The following is a 16,507-nucleotide window of genomic DNA, read 5'->3' as shown; positions in this document are numbered from 1 at the left end:
AGTTCTCTCCCCTGTCTCCTGCACGCTTATTTTTCTTTGCCACTTGCGATGCGGAATATTGTCAGACATCTAGTCTTCTGCAGACCATAGTCTGATTGCATAAAGAATTCCGTAAAGACGCACAGCACAACATTTTCCTGGTTTAAGCCTTCAGTATTCATAATTCTCAGGTTTTTTTCCTCTGCACGAGGAAGGATAGTATTCTTATTTTTGTCTGAGATGTTCCTTTGCTATCGTAATTTTACAGAATGGGGCTTTGCGCAGCAGAATGTACGACCGAGGACTCAGGGTGAATTTCAACTTGAAAACGTTGTGCCCGGCCGGAGCCCTGGCCTCCCCGGTCCCGAGTGGTATTTGCGTTAGGACAGTTCAGTCTCTGCCCCCTGAATTCTTTTTTTCCCCTGTATCCCTGCCCTGTCCTTGGCTTTTTTGCACGTCTGCTCCCCTGGGTGCTGCGATGTGACCCCAACTCGCTGCTCCCCCTGGGCACCCGTCTGTCCTTCCACAGTCGCTCTTTGTCTCTTCACCCCTTGCTCATCTTCTTAAAACGGGCAGGGGAATTAACAAAAACATTAATCTAGGTTTATTGTGCCTAGAGGAGCAAGTTCTGGATATGTACTGAATTTAGGAGTTAGCGTTTGACTGTCATGCTTTGCCTCTTCCTGGTTTCTTTTCATTCTTGTTTGTTTTGAAAACTTGGAACCTCCTTCGAGATCCCCGATGGTGGGAGGACGGAGAATAAGAAACACGTAATCCTGCAGGTGGCTTTGTAGAATTATCCTGGTTTTGTGTATGAACCTGCAGCGCAGGTCTAAGTCAGTTCGTGACAATGTTGATAATTCATTTCTGCAATAAGGTATTCATTTTCCATTGACTTGTAATTTATTGCTATTTCACCCACGCTATGCTACAGACATACACCTTCAAACGTAGAAAAATAAGTTTATGATCCAGGTTTAACTATGAAAACTCTGTAGAATATCAAAAAAAAGCAACTACCGTTTCAACTGATCCATCTAATGCCTTTCTATAAGAAAATAATCCCCATTTTCAAATTGTTTCACAGGCAGAGGAAAGCAGTATAGAGATATAGGGGGCTTTTTTAATGCACGTTTGCTGTGTCGGAAAGAAACCTGGTGTATCACAAGCCATGTAAACGTTGCTTCGGAGCTGTCGGGTGTGTGCAGGTGGACCTTGGGTTCTGCATCGTGCTCTTAATGGTCCTGAGCACACAGAGACCTTCCTGAATATTTTCATTTTTGTAACAGAGCAGGTGTGAAGAATCCCACTGCTTTAGAGTGCAGAAGTGATGAGTTTCCTTCCGTCTGTTGGCACCTATTGGTACTTGCCCTTACTGCAGCTCCAAGAGTTTGTGTGCGTGTATGCATGTGTATATGTATATATACGCCTTTTAAGTACCAATTTTTCTTTTCACTTGTCTTTTGGAAGGTCACTCATTCTTTAAAAAAGGAATCCACCATAACGTTGAACTAAAATAATCTCATTTAATAAGTGAGTCCTCACTGAGCACTGTGGGTCTGCTCTCTTTAGTAGAGTATAACCCGCAAATTCTGTATGTGATGGCGTTTGCACCCGAGTCCCTTGTAATGCCCTTCCCATAGAAATATCACCATCTGGGGAAACGAACCCCTTCCCTAATGAAGATTTTCAGCTTCTGAATTCCTCTCAAAGGAATTGTTGGTGTAGAACTATTCCTGTAATATTTCCAGCGCTTTAAAATTTTTATTCTTGTCTGGCTTTGTGGCTGCTTGTTGCAAGATTCCTATCAAGCTCAGATCACATCTTGTGAGTAAATGTCACTACTTTCAGAAAAGTGATAGTGCATCTGAAAATAATAGATCTCTTTTGTACAGTCTGTTGGTTTCTGGCTTTTTTGTCGTCTTTTCGCCGACAACTTGCTTGACTTTGATTCCTTGAGGCTTATTCTGTGCTAGTCCCTTGAAAATCTGCACGGTCTTCCCAGAAAAAGGTGGAAAAAAGTGTGCAAAAATTTCTGAAAGCCACTTGTCTAAATAGGACGTGTTTGCTTTTGTGCTCACGTATATGGAGAGTTAATGGACGAACTGTTGAAGCAGTTGCGTCAAACCGCCTGTATTCTGATTAATTGTTGGTAGGTTCCCTCCCCGGCACTTTTGGCCAAGGACAGAAGCAGAATGTAAGGAACAAAATGATAGATATCTAAAGGGGAGGAAGAAAAAAAAAAAAAAAAAAAAAAAAGACCCAGAATGTCAGATTCTTTGTAAATTAGAAGAGTAATGCTTTAAGGATGGCTATTAAAAGGCTTATTTTGCAAAGTGCTGTCTCTTGAAGAGAGAGTAAAAGTGCCTCATGAATATCTGAAGAAAAAAACAGTCCATTTTTAAGAACAAAAGAATTGCGGTATCAAAACAAACCACATAGAAGGGCTTTGTTAAATCGAGCAGATAGCTGTTACAGAGAGCAATGGGGGAAAGTCGAAGGTGATGCAGAATTCAAAGCCGCGAGGTCGGTTAAGTACTATAGCAGTGGTTTACTAGAGACTGTACGAAATTTGTCATCAAATCGAGATTTTAAGTAGATTAAACATTTTTTGATGTATGTAATTGCACTCATTCTCAGGGTCATTCAGAATTGAAGTTGTTTGAGCTCTTTGGCCCTTGTGGAAGGCCGAGTTTGGCAGACGGCAATCTTCTGGAAATCTCTTTATGGAGATGCTGCAGTCTAAAATTATACGGAGGAGGAAAGCGCTTCTGGTATTTAAGGCCCTTGCGACTTGGGCGCTGTGCCGTGAGGAGTTTCCCTCTGCCTTTGGGGTGTGCGTTTCTTCCTCTGATCATTTGTCCGCAGTTCGCGGAAGGATAATCGCTACCTGCACGCCGTTCTGTTAGCAGCCAGAGCTCTGCTGCCATTATCCGTCTATTAGTAATACTAATACGTTTATTATATATGTAATAATTCCTTTAGCGTTTCGTATGCGTGGTTTCTCTACAGGCCGTGCGAGTGCGAGGTCTGAAAGTAATTTCCCTTTGCTACTGTCGCGTCAACCAGGACCTACTAATGTTACGTTATATTCATAATCTTGAGTTTTCCAGAAACCAGGGACCAGTTTTCATTATAGGACAATGGGGTGACTGCATTTTTTTTTCTGTCGTCTTGGGTAGGTTTGTTTTTAGGGAGGCTCTTCTGTTTGATGACCTCAAATTTGGATTGCTGACCTTTCTGCGTATCATCCTTGCGGCACAATGATGAGAGCAGGACACAGAAGCTGGTGGATTTTATAGATTTTAGAGAAATTGCTGACTAGGTGTATACACCTCCAACTGGCACAGAGGTGGTAATCAGCTCGATTTTCCTGGCAAAATCCTTTTTAGGTGCAAAGTTATGGATGTTTGGCTTTATTTCTTCCCGTCGTCTCTATTGCGTTGTAAGAAGTCGTTTCAAAATAAACAACACAAAAGACCTCACTGTGGTGTTTTCCTCCACAGGACTGTAAACCAGGTTGCTGTGGGTAAGACCAGGGATGAGTTTTACCGTTTTATCCAGAAAAAGCGTCAGCCCAACTCAGAACCGCTCCCCCATGTAACGCTATTTGTACAGAGCCACTGTTGTTATGAAGTGAAGGCGTAAAGAAACTTTACTCTGCACTTTGGAATAAATCACTTGGACCCTTAATACAGGGGGTTATGTGATAAATGTTATTAACTGACTTAAATGTTCTGCAGCTAGTGGCGTTCACAGATTTTCTTCATAACTGTTGGTGAACTTCCACAAAGGTCATTTCTTTTAATATTTCAGTGTGAAGAAAACTGAGTAGTGTTAATTCTTCCGAAAAGTGAAATGTTAGCTAGGTGGTTATAAATACGGTGCACGCAAAGCTGAGGCGCTGGAGTGCGATGTTTGGGGCAGTTAGTAATGCTTGACATTTGGAAAATAAGTTGGAGTGATTTACAGAGGAAATTATCTACGTTGTAGGTGCTGTGAAGTGACTAATGGAGCTGTTAGGGAAGACTTTCAACTGACAGGATGGGACAAGGAAATTTAAAGAATAAAATAAGGTGTTGAATAGATGGCTGGTCCGATTATGTAGTACCTTTGTCTTGGTAGACATGGTTTTTATGTCTTTATCCTGCAATTTAATATTCTGTTGGAGAGCAACTCAAGATATAAAACTTGTTTTTTTCCTGGAGAGCTTTATATAACTGTCCTTTTTTTTTTGGTTTTCCCCTCAACTTGATGTGTCACTCTCGCTGTAGAAAATTTATTCTGGTGTTGGTTGTTATTTCAGTGCATTAATTTGTTTGAGGTGAGGTTGGGTGATGATTGCTCAACGGAGAAAAAACTCATAACGTTAAAGAGAGAGCTGGATATGGTGGGTCTCGTGAACTGAAATTATTGTGCATTGCGAGCGCTTCTTCTGCTATTGTCTGAAACAGCTTCAGTGTCAGAGGCAGTTTTTCGTGACAGATAATAAGGTTCAGACTTCTTAAACACCTCTCAAAACATAAAATACTAGAAGCTCGGGTTAGAAAACAGTATTTTTAGTGTCACGGTTGTTGCGAAAATACGTAAAGCTGTAGATGCCCCTCTAAATGGTGCGTCTCCTGTTCCTGCAGGCACCATCCTGGTGGACAACATGCTGATCAAAGGGACGGCGGGGGGGCCGGACCCCACCATCGAGCTGTCCCTGAAGGACAACGCGGATTACTGGGTGATCCTGGACCCCCTCAGCCAGCGCCTGTACCTCAACAGCACCGGCCGCCTTCTGGACAGAGACGTGAGTTTGCTCTTTCTTTGCTTTTCTCCCCATGGGCGCTAATTTCTAAATCTGTGCGCGCTCGCAGAAACACAAGACCTGCTAGAATCTAACAGCTGCATCCATCTTCTGTCCCCAGATGGATGCGAACAGAGTTAATTGGATTCTTTATTAGGACTTATTGGGAGCAGGCAGAAACTCGAGTGTGTGTACAGTTATTATATGTGGACGAACACAACAATAAAGACCACACAACTCGATGGCAGAAATATATATTGAACCAAACTGGACTTGTTGACTGAATTAAAAACTTTTTAATTCTGATTTGCTGATTTTTCTTTTTTTTTCTGAAGAAGTGCTGCTCACCTCGTGTCCCGTGACACTCATTAAAAGCCTGCTGTATCTCTGTACATTGACGAGATGTGAGAGAGCGCAAAGGAATTGGGAATATTACTGTTCACTTGTGAAGCCTGACATACTCAATTCAGAATGTGCTTTTTTTTTTAAGGGAGCCTAAAATTTGCGTGGTATGCTCATTCCTAGTAGCACGAAAGAAACATTGTCAGGTTAGGTTTGATTTTCTATAAAAAGAAAAATTAAAAGCATAAAATAAATAGGCATGTTCTCATCTATGCTGGTTGCATTGAAGAGAAACAATGTAAAAAATAGAGATGTTTTCTCCCAGCATTACAGCATTGCTGCAGTTCATCAGAATCTGAAGGGGAAGATTGACTCAAAAGTGGCTGTAATCAACATGGAAAAAGAGTGCTTTAAAGATCAGGGGTCTTGGAGTGCATGAAAGTTTGTTCTGTATTAGCTTGATTGATTGATTTGTGGTTTGCGATAGGTGCAGAAGTACCAGAAACAACATGCAAATTTTTCTTCATTTCCATTTTTCGTTTAAAAGAGCTAATTGAGTTCAGCCGTTCTTAACTTGAGTTTTAATTCACAAACTGGTTTCATGTGTGAAAGGAAGGTACAAAACACGGCGCAACGGGTACGGTGGCAAAAGGCTTGTCGGTGCATCGGCCAAGAGTCGGCGCTTCCTCGGGCACCAAACAACCGGCTGGTGCCGGAACAGCTTTGGCTTTTCAGTTTTATTTTTGAGTCAGAGCCAGAAACGAGAGCCCCTTATGGGAGGTGAGGCTTAAGAACCACTGTAGGAAATGAGGGGTCAGTTTTTCATCAGCCCACGCGAGTCTGCGTATCCATATGCCACTAGAAAATGAAATTCAGTCCGTTAGATCAGTGCTAATTCTTTTTTCAATGCCCCTTTTAGTGACACTTTTCTCTCTGCGGGTTCATTCATCTGAGCTGCTTTACCTAAATCTAACCTAGATGCTTTACCAAAGCCACCTTGTCAAATTATTCGATATCTGATATTAGTAACAGTCTAACTAAACTTACAAATGCTTTACATTATTACAAATACATGTGGGCACTTTACAGTGATATTCTTTGCAAGAAGTAGCCTCAGGTTGCAAGGAAACAAGTGGAAGCTGCACGTTTTCTTAATTATCTATACGTAATGTTGGTGGTTTTCATTGGTATTTAAGGGGTTATTTCCTCATTTTTTACTATGAACTGTGACGCTTCTTATCCCTAGTACCGTAGTGCTGGGTAAAATTACTCATTTGTGTTTGTTTAAGTTTACTGGGATATGAAAAGCAAATCTGAGATTGAAGGTCATTGAGATTTTGGGTGCGAGCGCCACTGTAGCTATTTGCTGTGGTCTCAATGAATTGCTCGAAGTCACAAGCCAAAGAAAATGAAAGCAACCCATAAAAGCCCCATTGATTTGGTGAAAATGTGAAATTTCTATCATGGACTTGATTAATATGGCTCTTATCTGAAGCCTGTTTCCAAACCTTCAGAAGCAGAGCTATACTAACCCCTAAAATGTAAAATCATTCAAGAATGTGCATGGTTCCTTCTTTTTTAAAAAAAAAAACCAAAAAAAACAAGAAGTAAACTGTTTTTCTCATCTTTCAAGATAACGCCATGCGAGACTTAGTCGCCAACAAAATTTGGGTTTATTAAGTTGAACCTTAAAATCCAGGTTTTTATTGCGGAGCACAAATTGCCGTCTCTCAATTCCCAATTGCCTATGCAATTGCGTTCAGTATATTTGGATACTCTTCCCATTTGTCTCTCTGATGTGCCCACTTGTCAACTCCCCGCTGATTCAGTTAGCCTGATCCTGTTCTTTTTTTATTACTTTTCTTGAAGGAAAATCTTATTAGATTGCATTGATTGATTTTACTAAGAACGACAGTATGTTTTCCAAACAAAATCAAATAAAAAGAAAATTCCAGACTTTTCTTCCGAAACTTTAAGATGAGTAACAAATCAGAACTGAAGGTGAAAGCAACAGCTGAAAGGCATTGGGATAACTTGTCCCTATAAACCATTTGTGACATTGTGCTACTGAGTATTTACATTTATTGTCTATGAATATGTGGATTGATGAGTGTTGGTTTAAAGACCTGGTTTTAACTCTAAGCACTAACGCAGCAGAAACTGTCCGTCTGTGAAAGCACTATTTTTTTCCATATTTTCGTGAAAGAGACCAAATCCAGAACACCGTGCAATTACATAGCTACCGTTACAACTAATTTAACATGTTTTTCTTGGGCATTGCCAATAACCCCAGATGAACTCGGTAGCATTTAAAGTTGATTAAAAGTGGCCTAAAAATTCTTGGGTCCTTGGCAAAGTATGCTAACTTGAAACATAGATGGAGGTTATAATGTTAGAGGCTTAATTTAATTTAGGGATGATGTTTGGTATGTTCCTACCTGTGTTAAAAGCTCCATTGATAAAAGCAGGACCACATCGTAACTGCAGATTTTTACAGCAAGGAGAATGGACTTTAGGTAAGAGCTCGTGCTGTACTTCCTTGCGGAGGAAGTTGAGGGTAAATGTGTGGGGAAGACCAGATATTTCGTGTAAGATCTCCACACCACCAGAAATCCGCCTTCTTCTCCTTAAAAACGGGTTAGTGCCGAAGTCTGAAGGGTAAAGAAAGCCATATGGCTCTGAAATCCGTGACAGCAAAATTGGAAAAAATCAATCCAGCAAAGAACTAGTAGCATTTAGAATGCGTTGAAAGCACAGTTATGTAGATATATAATTATGGTATAATTGTAAGTCTCAGAATCTCACTACAGAAACCTGTTTGCATTCACTGTACAGAATAGTGTGGCATAGGCATCTTGAAATTACATTTTTGAGTTGCTTACTCTCTTGAAGACTTGGAGGTTAATAAATACAGAATAGTTTCATTTTACCCCTTCTGATTCTTGCTTGCTCTCTGCTGAGTGTTAGATATAAAATCCAAATGGGCTCGCTGTCAATATTTTACATGCCAGACTCTTGCTTCAAGTAACTAAATTAGCACTTGCTGTGGCGGGAGCGTTGTGAAGGGACATCACGCTGGAATACTCTGTATTTCCGTAGCAGTATTTCTGAATTTCCGCTGAACAAAAGGTGCCTTTTCTTGTATTCTTCTTGGACTTGTCTGATTAGCTCGGGTAAGCACTTGTAGCCTTGCCAGCTGAAATTTCTTTACTCATTCCTCAAGTTTGGGAGTTGTTTAAATATTATGTTCACTGGACTAAAACCAAGATGACTCTGGATTGCCTACACTTAGAGGTGACCAACTCTTTTCTAAATTGTTTGGTAAATATAAGCGGTAACGTATTGAGTTTATTTCTGACTTGACCTTTCCATTCCAATATTAATAAACCAAAGGTTAAAATGTGTGACATTTTCTAGGTATCTTTCAATAATCAGATGTTCAAAAGATGTGCTTTTTTTGTTGTTGTTCTCAAGGCAAGTGTGAAGGGCTAATCGTGCCGGGGATTTTTATTTCTGTGTTAGCAGATACGGTCTGCAAAATACAGCTTAGAGATGTGTAGGTCTACTGGAAATGTTGCCAACATGAGCTGGAGTCAGGATGCCCTCGGAGAAGCTTTTTAATCCAGACATAGAACATTTAAGCATAACATAGGCAGGCGGATGGGCTGTGAGCGAACCTGAGCAATATTAACATCTATCAGAATTTAACTATTAGTTCAGATTTTGACTGTGTATTAACACAAACATGTTTTCACATTCAGCCGCCCGTGTCCATCCAGTCCATCGTGGTGCAAGTCCAGTGCGTTAACAAGAAGGTCGGCACCGTCATCAACCACGAGGTGCGGATCGTGGTGCGGGACAGGAACGATAACTCGCCGCGGTTCCAGCAGCAGCGATACTACGTGGCAGTGAATGAGGTCAGAACCACTTATTTTTTTTTTTCCTCTCTCTCCTTTGTGTGTTGTCGTTGCTAAATGCCAGCTTTCGGTTCTTTCACGTTTGAAAACCTGGTAAATTCAGCCGTTTTAAAATCCCTTACGTTTGTGTCACTTTAGAACAACTCGGCACAGACAATATACGTCAGGTTTTAGCCTGTGAGCTGTTGTTCCTTTTTCTTAACGAATACGAAGACATAACGAATACGAATACGTCCCCTTTTCATCGGGACGCTTATAATGTTGCAGGAGACACTAAAACCTGAAGCTACATCTCAATGGGTGGAGCATTGATTTCTGTGACAACTGCAAAATGCAGTAAAACATTTTTTAAATGTATCCACAAACGTGGAAGTACAGCAAATATATTTATGAAAAGCAAATGTAAAGTAAGTAGTTTGAAAGGTTTTATTAACAACACTGAAGCTTGGCAAAGGGCAGTTTTGGTTTATTACTATTTATCTTTATTAAATTATGTCTGTGAATGGAATTCTTTCTTTTAGGGGAGAGCGAGCTGTCAATGGGACTTCTCTGGATTATTTGAGGCAAAAGTTTTATTTCTTTCTCAAGCTGATACGACTTCATTTTGCTTTACAGTTAATTTTTTTGTTCTACAAGGGATTGAATAATCCGCCAATAACTAGTAGAAAGGATTTGCGTTTTCTGTTAGTGTCCTGGGGCCTTACTGGTAAAAAGTTGGAACAGGGGTGCAGAAGTGGAAACATCGAAAATAAAGCTGTTAAATATGTGGTGTGCGTTGTGTCCCTGTTGGGATTTGGTTTGGGGCGGTTTTTGTTGGTTTTTGTCGTTTGTGTTGGGGGGTTGTTTGGTTGGTTTGCTTGTTTTCCCCTTGCGCATTTGGGAGATGCAGCTTTTCCATGTGTCTGTTGTGAGCGACCCAGCGTGTCGCGATGCGCAGCACGTCTCACAGGCCCCGGCAGAGGAGTGGGGCAGAGTTGGTTGATGATTTTTAGGCCTAATGAAGCCAAAAGCATGGAGGGGGGAAAAAAACCCCAAACCCACACGTTATTTCTGAGTAGACATCTGAAGTTGAGGTAAGGATATTCAGGTTTTCCAAACTTACCGGTCGCTCAAGTGGTGACACCTTTTAATTGAGATTGTTTCCCTTCAGACGAATTTTCGGCAATGGGGCCACCAAAATTTGGAGGTCGCGAAAGGTCATCTGTATGAGCACCAGTAAAGTCCTCCTGATGCTTTTAAGTTGTTCTCAAGTTGGCCTTGACGTGCCAGTTGCAATTTCTATGTTTTTGCAGACATGTGCTTTTGGTCTTGAGTAAAGGCAACAGAATCATTAGTCTGAAGTGCCCAGATCACTTTCACGAGCTGCGTGATTTTTGCAGTAAAACCGAAGGCAAGCAGTATGTCAGTGCTGTAAATACTAAAGAATCAAGGATTTTCCATAATTAGAAGTCCGAAAGACAGACTGAAAAACGCACCATTTAAAATTATTTAGAAATTTAGCATTATTACTGGGCACAGTGCGATGTTGCTCGTTCCGCCAGTTGCAGTCCTCATTTAATTAGCGTCTTTGTTTCATTTTATCCCTGTTCTGCTTACAGCTTCTGACATGGCCCCACTGTGCCCTTCAGCACTACCCAGTGGGTTAATGCTCTCATTAATTAACCAAAAAAAAAAAGTTCACAGAGCATCTCAGCCTTTCTCAAAGGTTTTAGTGTGTGTTTAGAGTTTTTAATGATAGTTTATTCTGCTACTAATTGGCACTGCCTCTAGTGAGTGTAACTCCAGGACTGCACTGGAATGAGGGGGTTGTTGTTTTTTTATTGCCTCTGGTCTTCTGTTTGCTTGTAAACTAAAAAGTACAGAAATTTCACTTACATAACATAAAACAAATGAAAGGACAAGTGGATTTTATCATTTACAGCTACCATGCGTGTGAGCATCAGAAATATCTCCTTTTTTTCCAGCCAGGAAATTTTGGCTGTGTCAATTTGAGGACACGTTCAGGTGCTTTGCAGGGTTGTGTTTAGCAGTTTAAGAACACGTGCACGGTGACTTTATAACCATATGCAGTCAGTGGTGTTGCACAAAACACGAGGTGGACTTTCCTGCACATGCTGTTAAATCCAGCTGCACATACACAGCAAATGCTGGAGTAAAGTCCAGGGCTAAGATTTTACCCGTAGTCAAAACTATTGTATAATTATTGGGGCCTCTAATATGAGAAAAATAACTGTAGCTAGATTTTATTTTATTAGGTAGCTTTTCAGTTTCAGGAATGTCAAGGGGTAAATTATATTTTGGAGAAAGAGAATGTTTTTTTGGTATTTGGACTGTCCACAACATGCTGAAATGAATTTGTAAAAGAAGCTGAGGGTAATTGTAATATCAGCACAAATCCTAGTTTCACGTGTGTCTTTTCCATTCGCATGTAAGAAGACATGGTTTAAAATTAAGCCCATGTGTTTCCAGAAGGCAAAAATGGGATGGATTTGGTACGATAGTGTCTGTTTTGGTTTATAGCAAAAGATATCCCAATTTTTACACTTGATCGGTTAGAAAAGGAGGATGTGTGTATTGAGCTAGACCGAAAGCTCCCCTAATCCAGTGTATTTTCTCTGTCAGTGGCCCTTGCAGATGCTCAAGGAAAAGCGTTAACGATTGGGAAACATGAAGTGGTGCTTTCCTAACGAGCTCAGCCGAGCTCCACTCACTTGTAGGTGTAAAAATGACCAAAGGCAGCGTATGGAATAGCTCTTGAACACTTCGTTTCTTTCCCAGTTGCTTGTGAGCGTGTCTATATTCAAATTCTTCTTACAAGGAATACCGAATCATCTGTATCAAACATTTCCGTGTTGTCACAGGCATCTGTCACAGCATCAGAAGTTGCACGGGTGTAAGATGAGAAATACCGTGGTAACATTTACTTGATTTGTCAAAGGCAACCTTCAGTTTCAGGAGCAGAGAATTTTATCCTTAACACCTCTTTGCCAATGCCTCGCTATTTCTGAGCGGTAACACTCCCGTCGATGTCCCTTCGCCTACCTCTAAGTTCATCCTCAAGTGCAGGAGCATGAAGAAAGCAAATTCCACGCCTTAAGGCAAATTTCCAAATCCTTCAGAATATATGCACTTATTGATCTGGTAACTCTTGTCTTAGGAAAAAGCCACGGTTCCTCTTTTCCTTCTTTACTCGAGGTGCTGTAAAGCCTTTTTTCGTCATGTCATGTCTCATCTCAGGCACTGCGATCAGAAATAATGTAATTTCTCACTCTCCTGCTCCAAATATCTTCATCTGGATCCTAAAAATCCTCAGAAATCTCTATACAGAGGTGGCGTCTGTAGAATTTGGATCTATTGTGCATATTGTCAAGCGATCCTCAGGGATTTAAGCGTTTTCTTCTGTCGTCTGCACACTTGTACATAGAGGAGACCCTTGGGTGAAACGGTGGCTTAGCTTTGAGTGGCACTCGTGATATTCAGGTTAAGATACGGTTAAAGTTGGTTTTAAAGTTCAGCATCTTCATTTAAAGTACAAAATAGAATAATTGTTTCCCTAAAATAAGCGTGTGCTTTTAAAGCCGAGTGTGATAATCTGAGCATTTATAAATTAAATAGCTCATTTATGTGCACACCAGTGCATACGCATTTGTATGTATAAATAATCTCCGTTGTCTCTGGTCTTCAATAGCCATAGCAGGAGGCTAATGTAGACACGAAATAGCTACTGCTTAAAATTAACTGGCATTTTTTGTGTAAGTTAGGGTCAAGAAAATAAGGTTATAATTAAACTACTGATTTTTTACATTTGTCTGGGCGATGAAACAGATTCGGGACATAATTCAGACAACTCCTAAGTACTGCTGTCCTGATATCTGAAATAACTGTCTCTTTTGTTTTGTGTGTTATATTCTTTTATTCTTATGAAAATGTCACGTCATTATTCGTTTAGAAAAAAAATCCTGACAAAATTGCACTAGCCTGGGGCTAGATTTGACCGTGCGTATTAATGACTGAAAGATAAGAGTATATTAAAATAAAGTTCTGTAGTTAGGGTGAAATCCAGAAGAATTATGCAACTCAGATAATGCTCTACAGGCGAATCTATAGTATTACCACAAGGGTTTTAAATACACATGACATAATACAGCGACTAGAAACCAAAAGAATTGTGGGTTTTTTTGCAAATGGTAGTGGATTTACTAGGATACTGTTCAAAAAGTCAGTGTTACTTTGTTAAACATGAAGAACTTTGTAGCTGTCGAGAATTCTCTGCTTGTAAACCAAAATTTGAGAGTTGGTTGGTTTGGGTTTGGTTCTTTTTGCCCCCTTCAGTTGGCAGAAATGGGAATCCTTTTGCAAAATGCGTGTGTTTCTTGAACTTCAGGTGTCTTCAAACTTTGGGCTGTTGAGAATTATAACTTTTGCTGAGTTTTCATTGCTTCTGGTGTAATTATTCCTATCTTTTTCCTTGTGGTATTGAAATAATTAATCTCCGCAGGTAGACATCATCAAAAGAATATTATCTCAGAATGATTAACTGTAAATCTTACTTTGCTCTGCTGTTTGGGGCCACGGTGAAAAATTATGCATTGTTAACTTGGTAAATAGGCAATAATAGGAGAAATTATTTTCAAGATGTTTTATGGAAATGTTGAACATTCCTGTCTGCATCTAGACTTCTAATAGGCATAAATCATGTCAAAGGAAAATTTTAAGCATTACAGCTGTTGACCGTGGAAGAATAAGATTTATTATGTGCATTTCCTCTCTATTTTTTCAATTGCATTCTTTTGAAATCTTACTTGTTTCTCTCAAATGATGAAAAGTGGAGATTGAGACACAAAGTTAAGAGCTCATCTGATTTTTTTTTTCCAAAGGCTGCACTAATTGAGTGAAACGAGTTAATTTTGTCTTAACATTCAGGAGGAGGGAGTCACAGGGGACATTTTTTTTTCAGTGTCCTTTCTAATTCCATTTGAAATATGTGAAATAAGACGTAGATAACCTAAAAAGCTGTGTGTCAGATTCATGAAGGTCTGCATGTCTGCAGTCAGTTATTTTGGGTGGAATACCCTTAAATCCAAGACGTAAAACTTCTACTGTAAGAGCATGCAGCTGTAATTCTGGTGTTTACGGCTATTTATTTTTTACGACTGTCTCCTTTTTCATCTCTTAATGCTCCACAGCGCGGCAGCCATTTTGTGTTCGTCACCGCCCTGATCTGGGCGGTTCCAGCCGGTTCCGGCCGGTTCCGGCGCCTCAGGAAAAGGGACTTAATAAAGCACAAAATGGCACCCGGCAGCGAGAGTTCAGGAAAAAATTGTGAGGAGAAAAAAGAGTCGGGAGCGAAGCTGAGCCCTGGGACGAGAGGCGGGGAGGGCAGGGTGCCATTCGCCTGTGCTCGTCACCATCCAAACGTAGTTTTAATTGGCAACTTCATATAAAATTTGGAGCAAAGAAGAGGGGTCGGTGGGTCTCTGTGGGTTCAAGGGACAAAAAATGTGAGTGTGGTGGGAGCAGCAGCAGGGGGGAGGGCTGGGAGAACGTCTGGTGAATCCACAACTGTTTGCTCATTTGTTTTTCTCTTTCAGGCTGATTAATTACAAAGTTTTCTGAATATTAAAATTCGGAAACGACACCTCCCAAGAATTCAGTTGAGCCTCTGTCCTTGATCTCAATGGGTCTTGATTTCATGCTATTTATCTATGCTAGGATAATTATAAATGGATTCATTTTCAAAATATAATTTTATGGGTATTCAATAGCTGCCAACGAAATATTGGAGAAACAGCATTGTTCTTGTGTTTGTTTAAAGCCATAAAGCTCTCTGGGTGTCTGTGTTTGCATGTAATGATATTTATCTGGCACTATTCACATTGTCATTAAGACACTGTTAAATAAGTTCTGTTTACTTTTGCAGCTCATCTTTGTCTTTTCCTTCCTGAGTCTGAAAAAACTAGCACTTCTGTAATCTATTTCTATTTCCTGAATCCTTTCATTTCTAAGACTTTTTTTTAAATCTTCGTATTTTTTAAAACAAGTGGGCTTCTTTCCCGATGCAGACAATCTGTTGTATAAAAATGGAAATTGGTTTCACTCTCCGTGTGATGCTTGGCGTCAAATCAGGGTCTGAGTCCATCGTGTCTAAATAATTGCTCATATATGAAGTTCCACGCCGAACAAAGGGAAGGAGAGAATTTCAACCTCGCGTTATGGACCAGAGCTATAGAATATTCTTGTATACATTAAGGTTTTAATGGGTATCTGTCTCTGGTCTTGCAGTTAACTCCGGTTGGAACAACCATCTTCACAGGATTTTCTGGAAACAATGGTGCTATTGACATTGACGATGGTCCGAACGGCCAGATAGAATATGTCATCCAGTACAACCCTAATGACAAGGTAAAGGCATTTAGCTTTTATTTTTTTCTTCGGATGTATATATACATACATACATACATACACACACACACACCTTGAAGTAATTGAATAAGAAGTTGCTGTTGGACTTAATGAATTCCTTCCTTTGAGATGTGGAATATCCTCTCCGCCCATGAGCCTTCCTTGCCCTGTAAACACAGCTAGATTTACCTTCCCTTTCGTTGTGTCAGTCATTAATAATCCCCTGTCTTCTCCAGTCTTGTTCCTGCAATTTGTCTTGTTTCTGGCGTACCTTTTCAGTCTATCACAGGCAGTTGTATTTACTCCTACACATTTATACGTAATAGGTTCACAGCTAAGAAGAGACTCCGAAAAGAGCCATTCTCACTTTTGTCATGGAGCCATTTGTATTTCAAGAGCAATCTTTTTCAAAAAAGAGGGGTGTATGTTATTAAAGTAGAACAGTAGTAATCCCTACCTGGTATCTTTGCAAACACGTACTTGTGGAGAGAAAAAGCTGAAAGTGTTAAATAAATTCTCTTTAGGGTCAGATGTGTGAATTTCTCTATCATAACAAGTTTTTGCACATGGGTGACTTGTTATTCATCCCCAAAATGACAGAATGTTAAGGTGTCGAGTTGAGGGAATATAGTGCGTAGTCGTACTAACCTCCCATTGAGATTTTCTGGTTTTACTTAAGGGGAAATTGAGCTTTTACTTAAGGGGAAATTGAAATGGTTTTGTGGGAAAACAGCAATCTGATTTTCAGTTTAATTAGAAGCCTAGGCATGCAAGTTCTGATACAATTTGCACCGTTTAAGATGTACTCCTCATAAATGCTTCAGTCCAATTTCCATTGAATTCAACAAGTGTTTAAATATCTACTGGATTTATACTTTGTGCTTCTACTTTTTAGGAGACAGAATTTTGTAGAAAAGTGACAGAATCAAGGAAGAATTAAGTGTGAACTAGTGATATAAGACCTTACTATTTTACTTTACTGGGTTAATTGTTGATAATTTGCATAGCTACATGCTGAAGCAGAATATTTATTTAGTATATGTAAATATTTTGAGGACAGAGATGGTTTCTTGAA

At 40.0% G+C, this 16,507-nt stretch overlaps 1 protein-coding gene across 1 annotated transcript in view; it reads left to right on the top strand.

Moving 5' to 3' along the window:
- Nucleotides 1-16,507, top strand: part of PCDH15 (protocadherin related 15) — a 340,270-nt gene that overhangs the window by 110,326 nt on the left and 213,437 nt on the right. The window contains exons 5-7 of the mRNA XM_065638430.1: nucleotides 4,614-4,774; nucleotides 8,875-9,030; nucleotides 15,313-15,432. Of these exons, the coding sequence (XP_065494502.1) occupies nucleotides 4,614-4,774; nucleotides 8,875-9,030; nucleotides 15,313-15,432 (437 nt within the window). The remainder of the gene's footprint in view (nucleotides 1-4,613; nucleotides 4,775-8,874; nucleotides 9,031-15,312; nucleotides 15,433-16,507) is intronic.

The sequence above is a fragment of the Caloenas nicobarica genome, chromosome 7, assembly GCF_036013445.1.
Source record: "Caloenas nicobarica isolate bCalNic1 chromosome 7, bCalNic1.hap1, whole genome shotgun sequence".
In the NCBI taxonomy this organism is placed as follows: Eukaryota; Metazoa; Chordata; class Aves; order Columbiformes; family Columbidae; genus Caloenas; species Caloenas nicobarica.
This window is presented reverse-complemented; position numbering and strand designations above follow the sequence as displayed.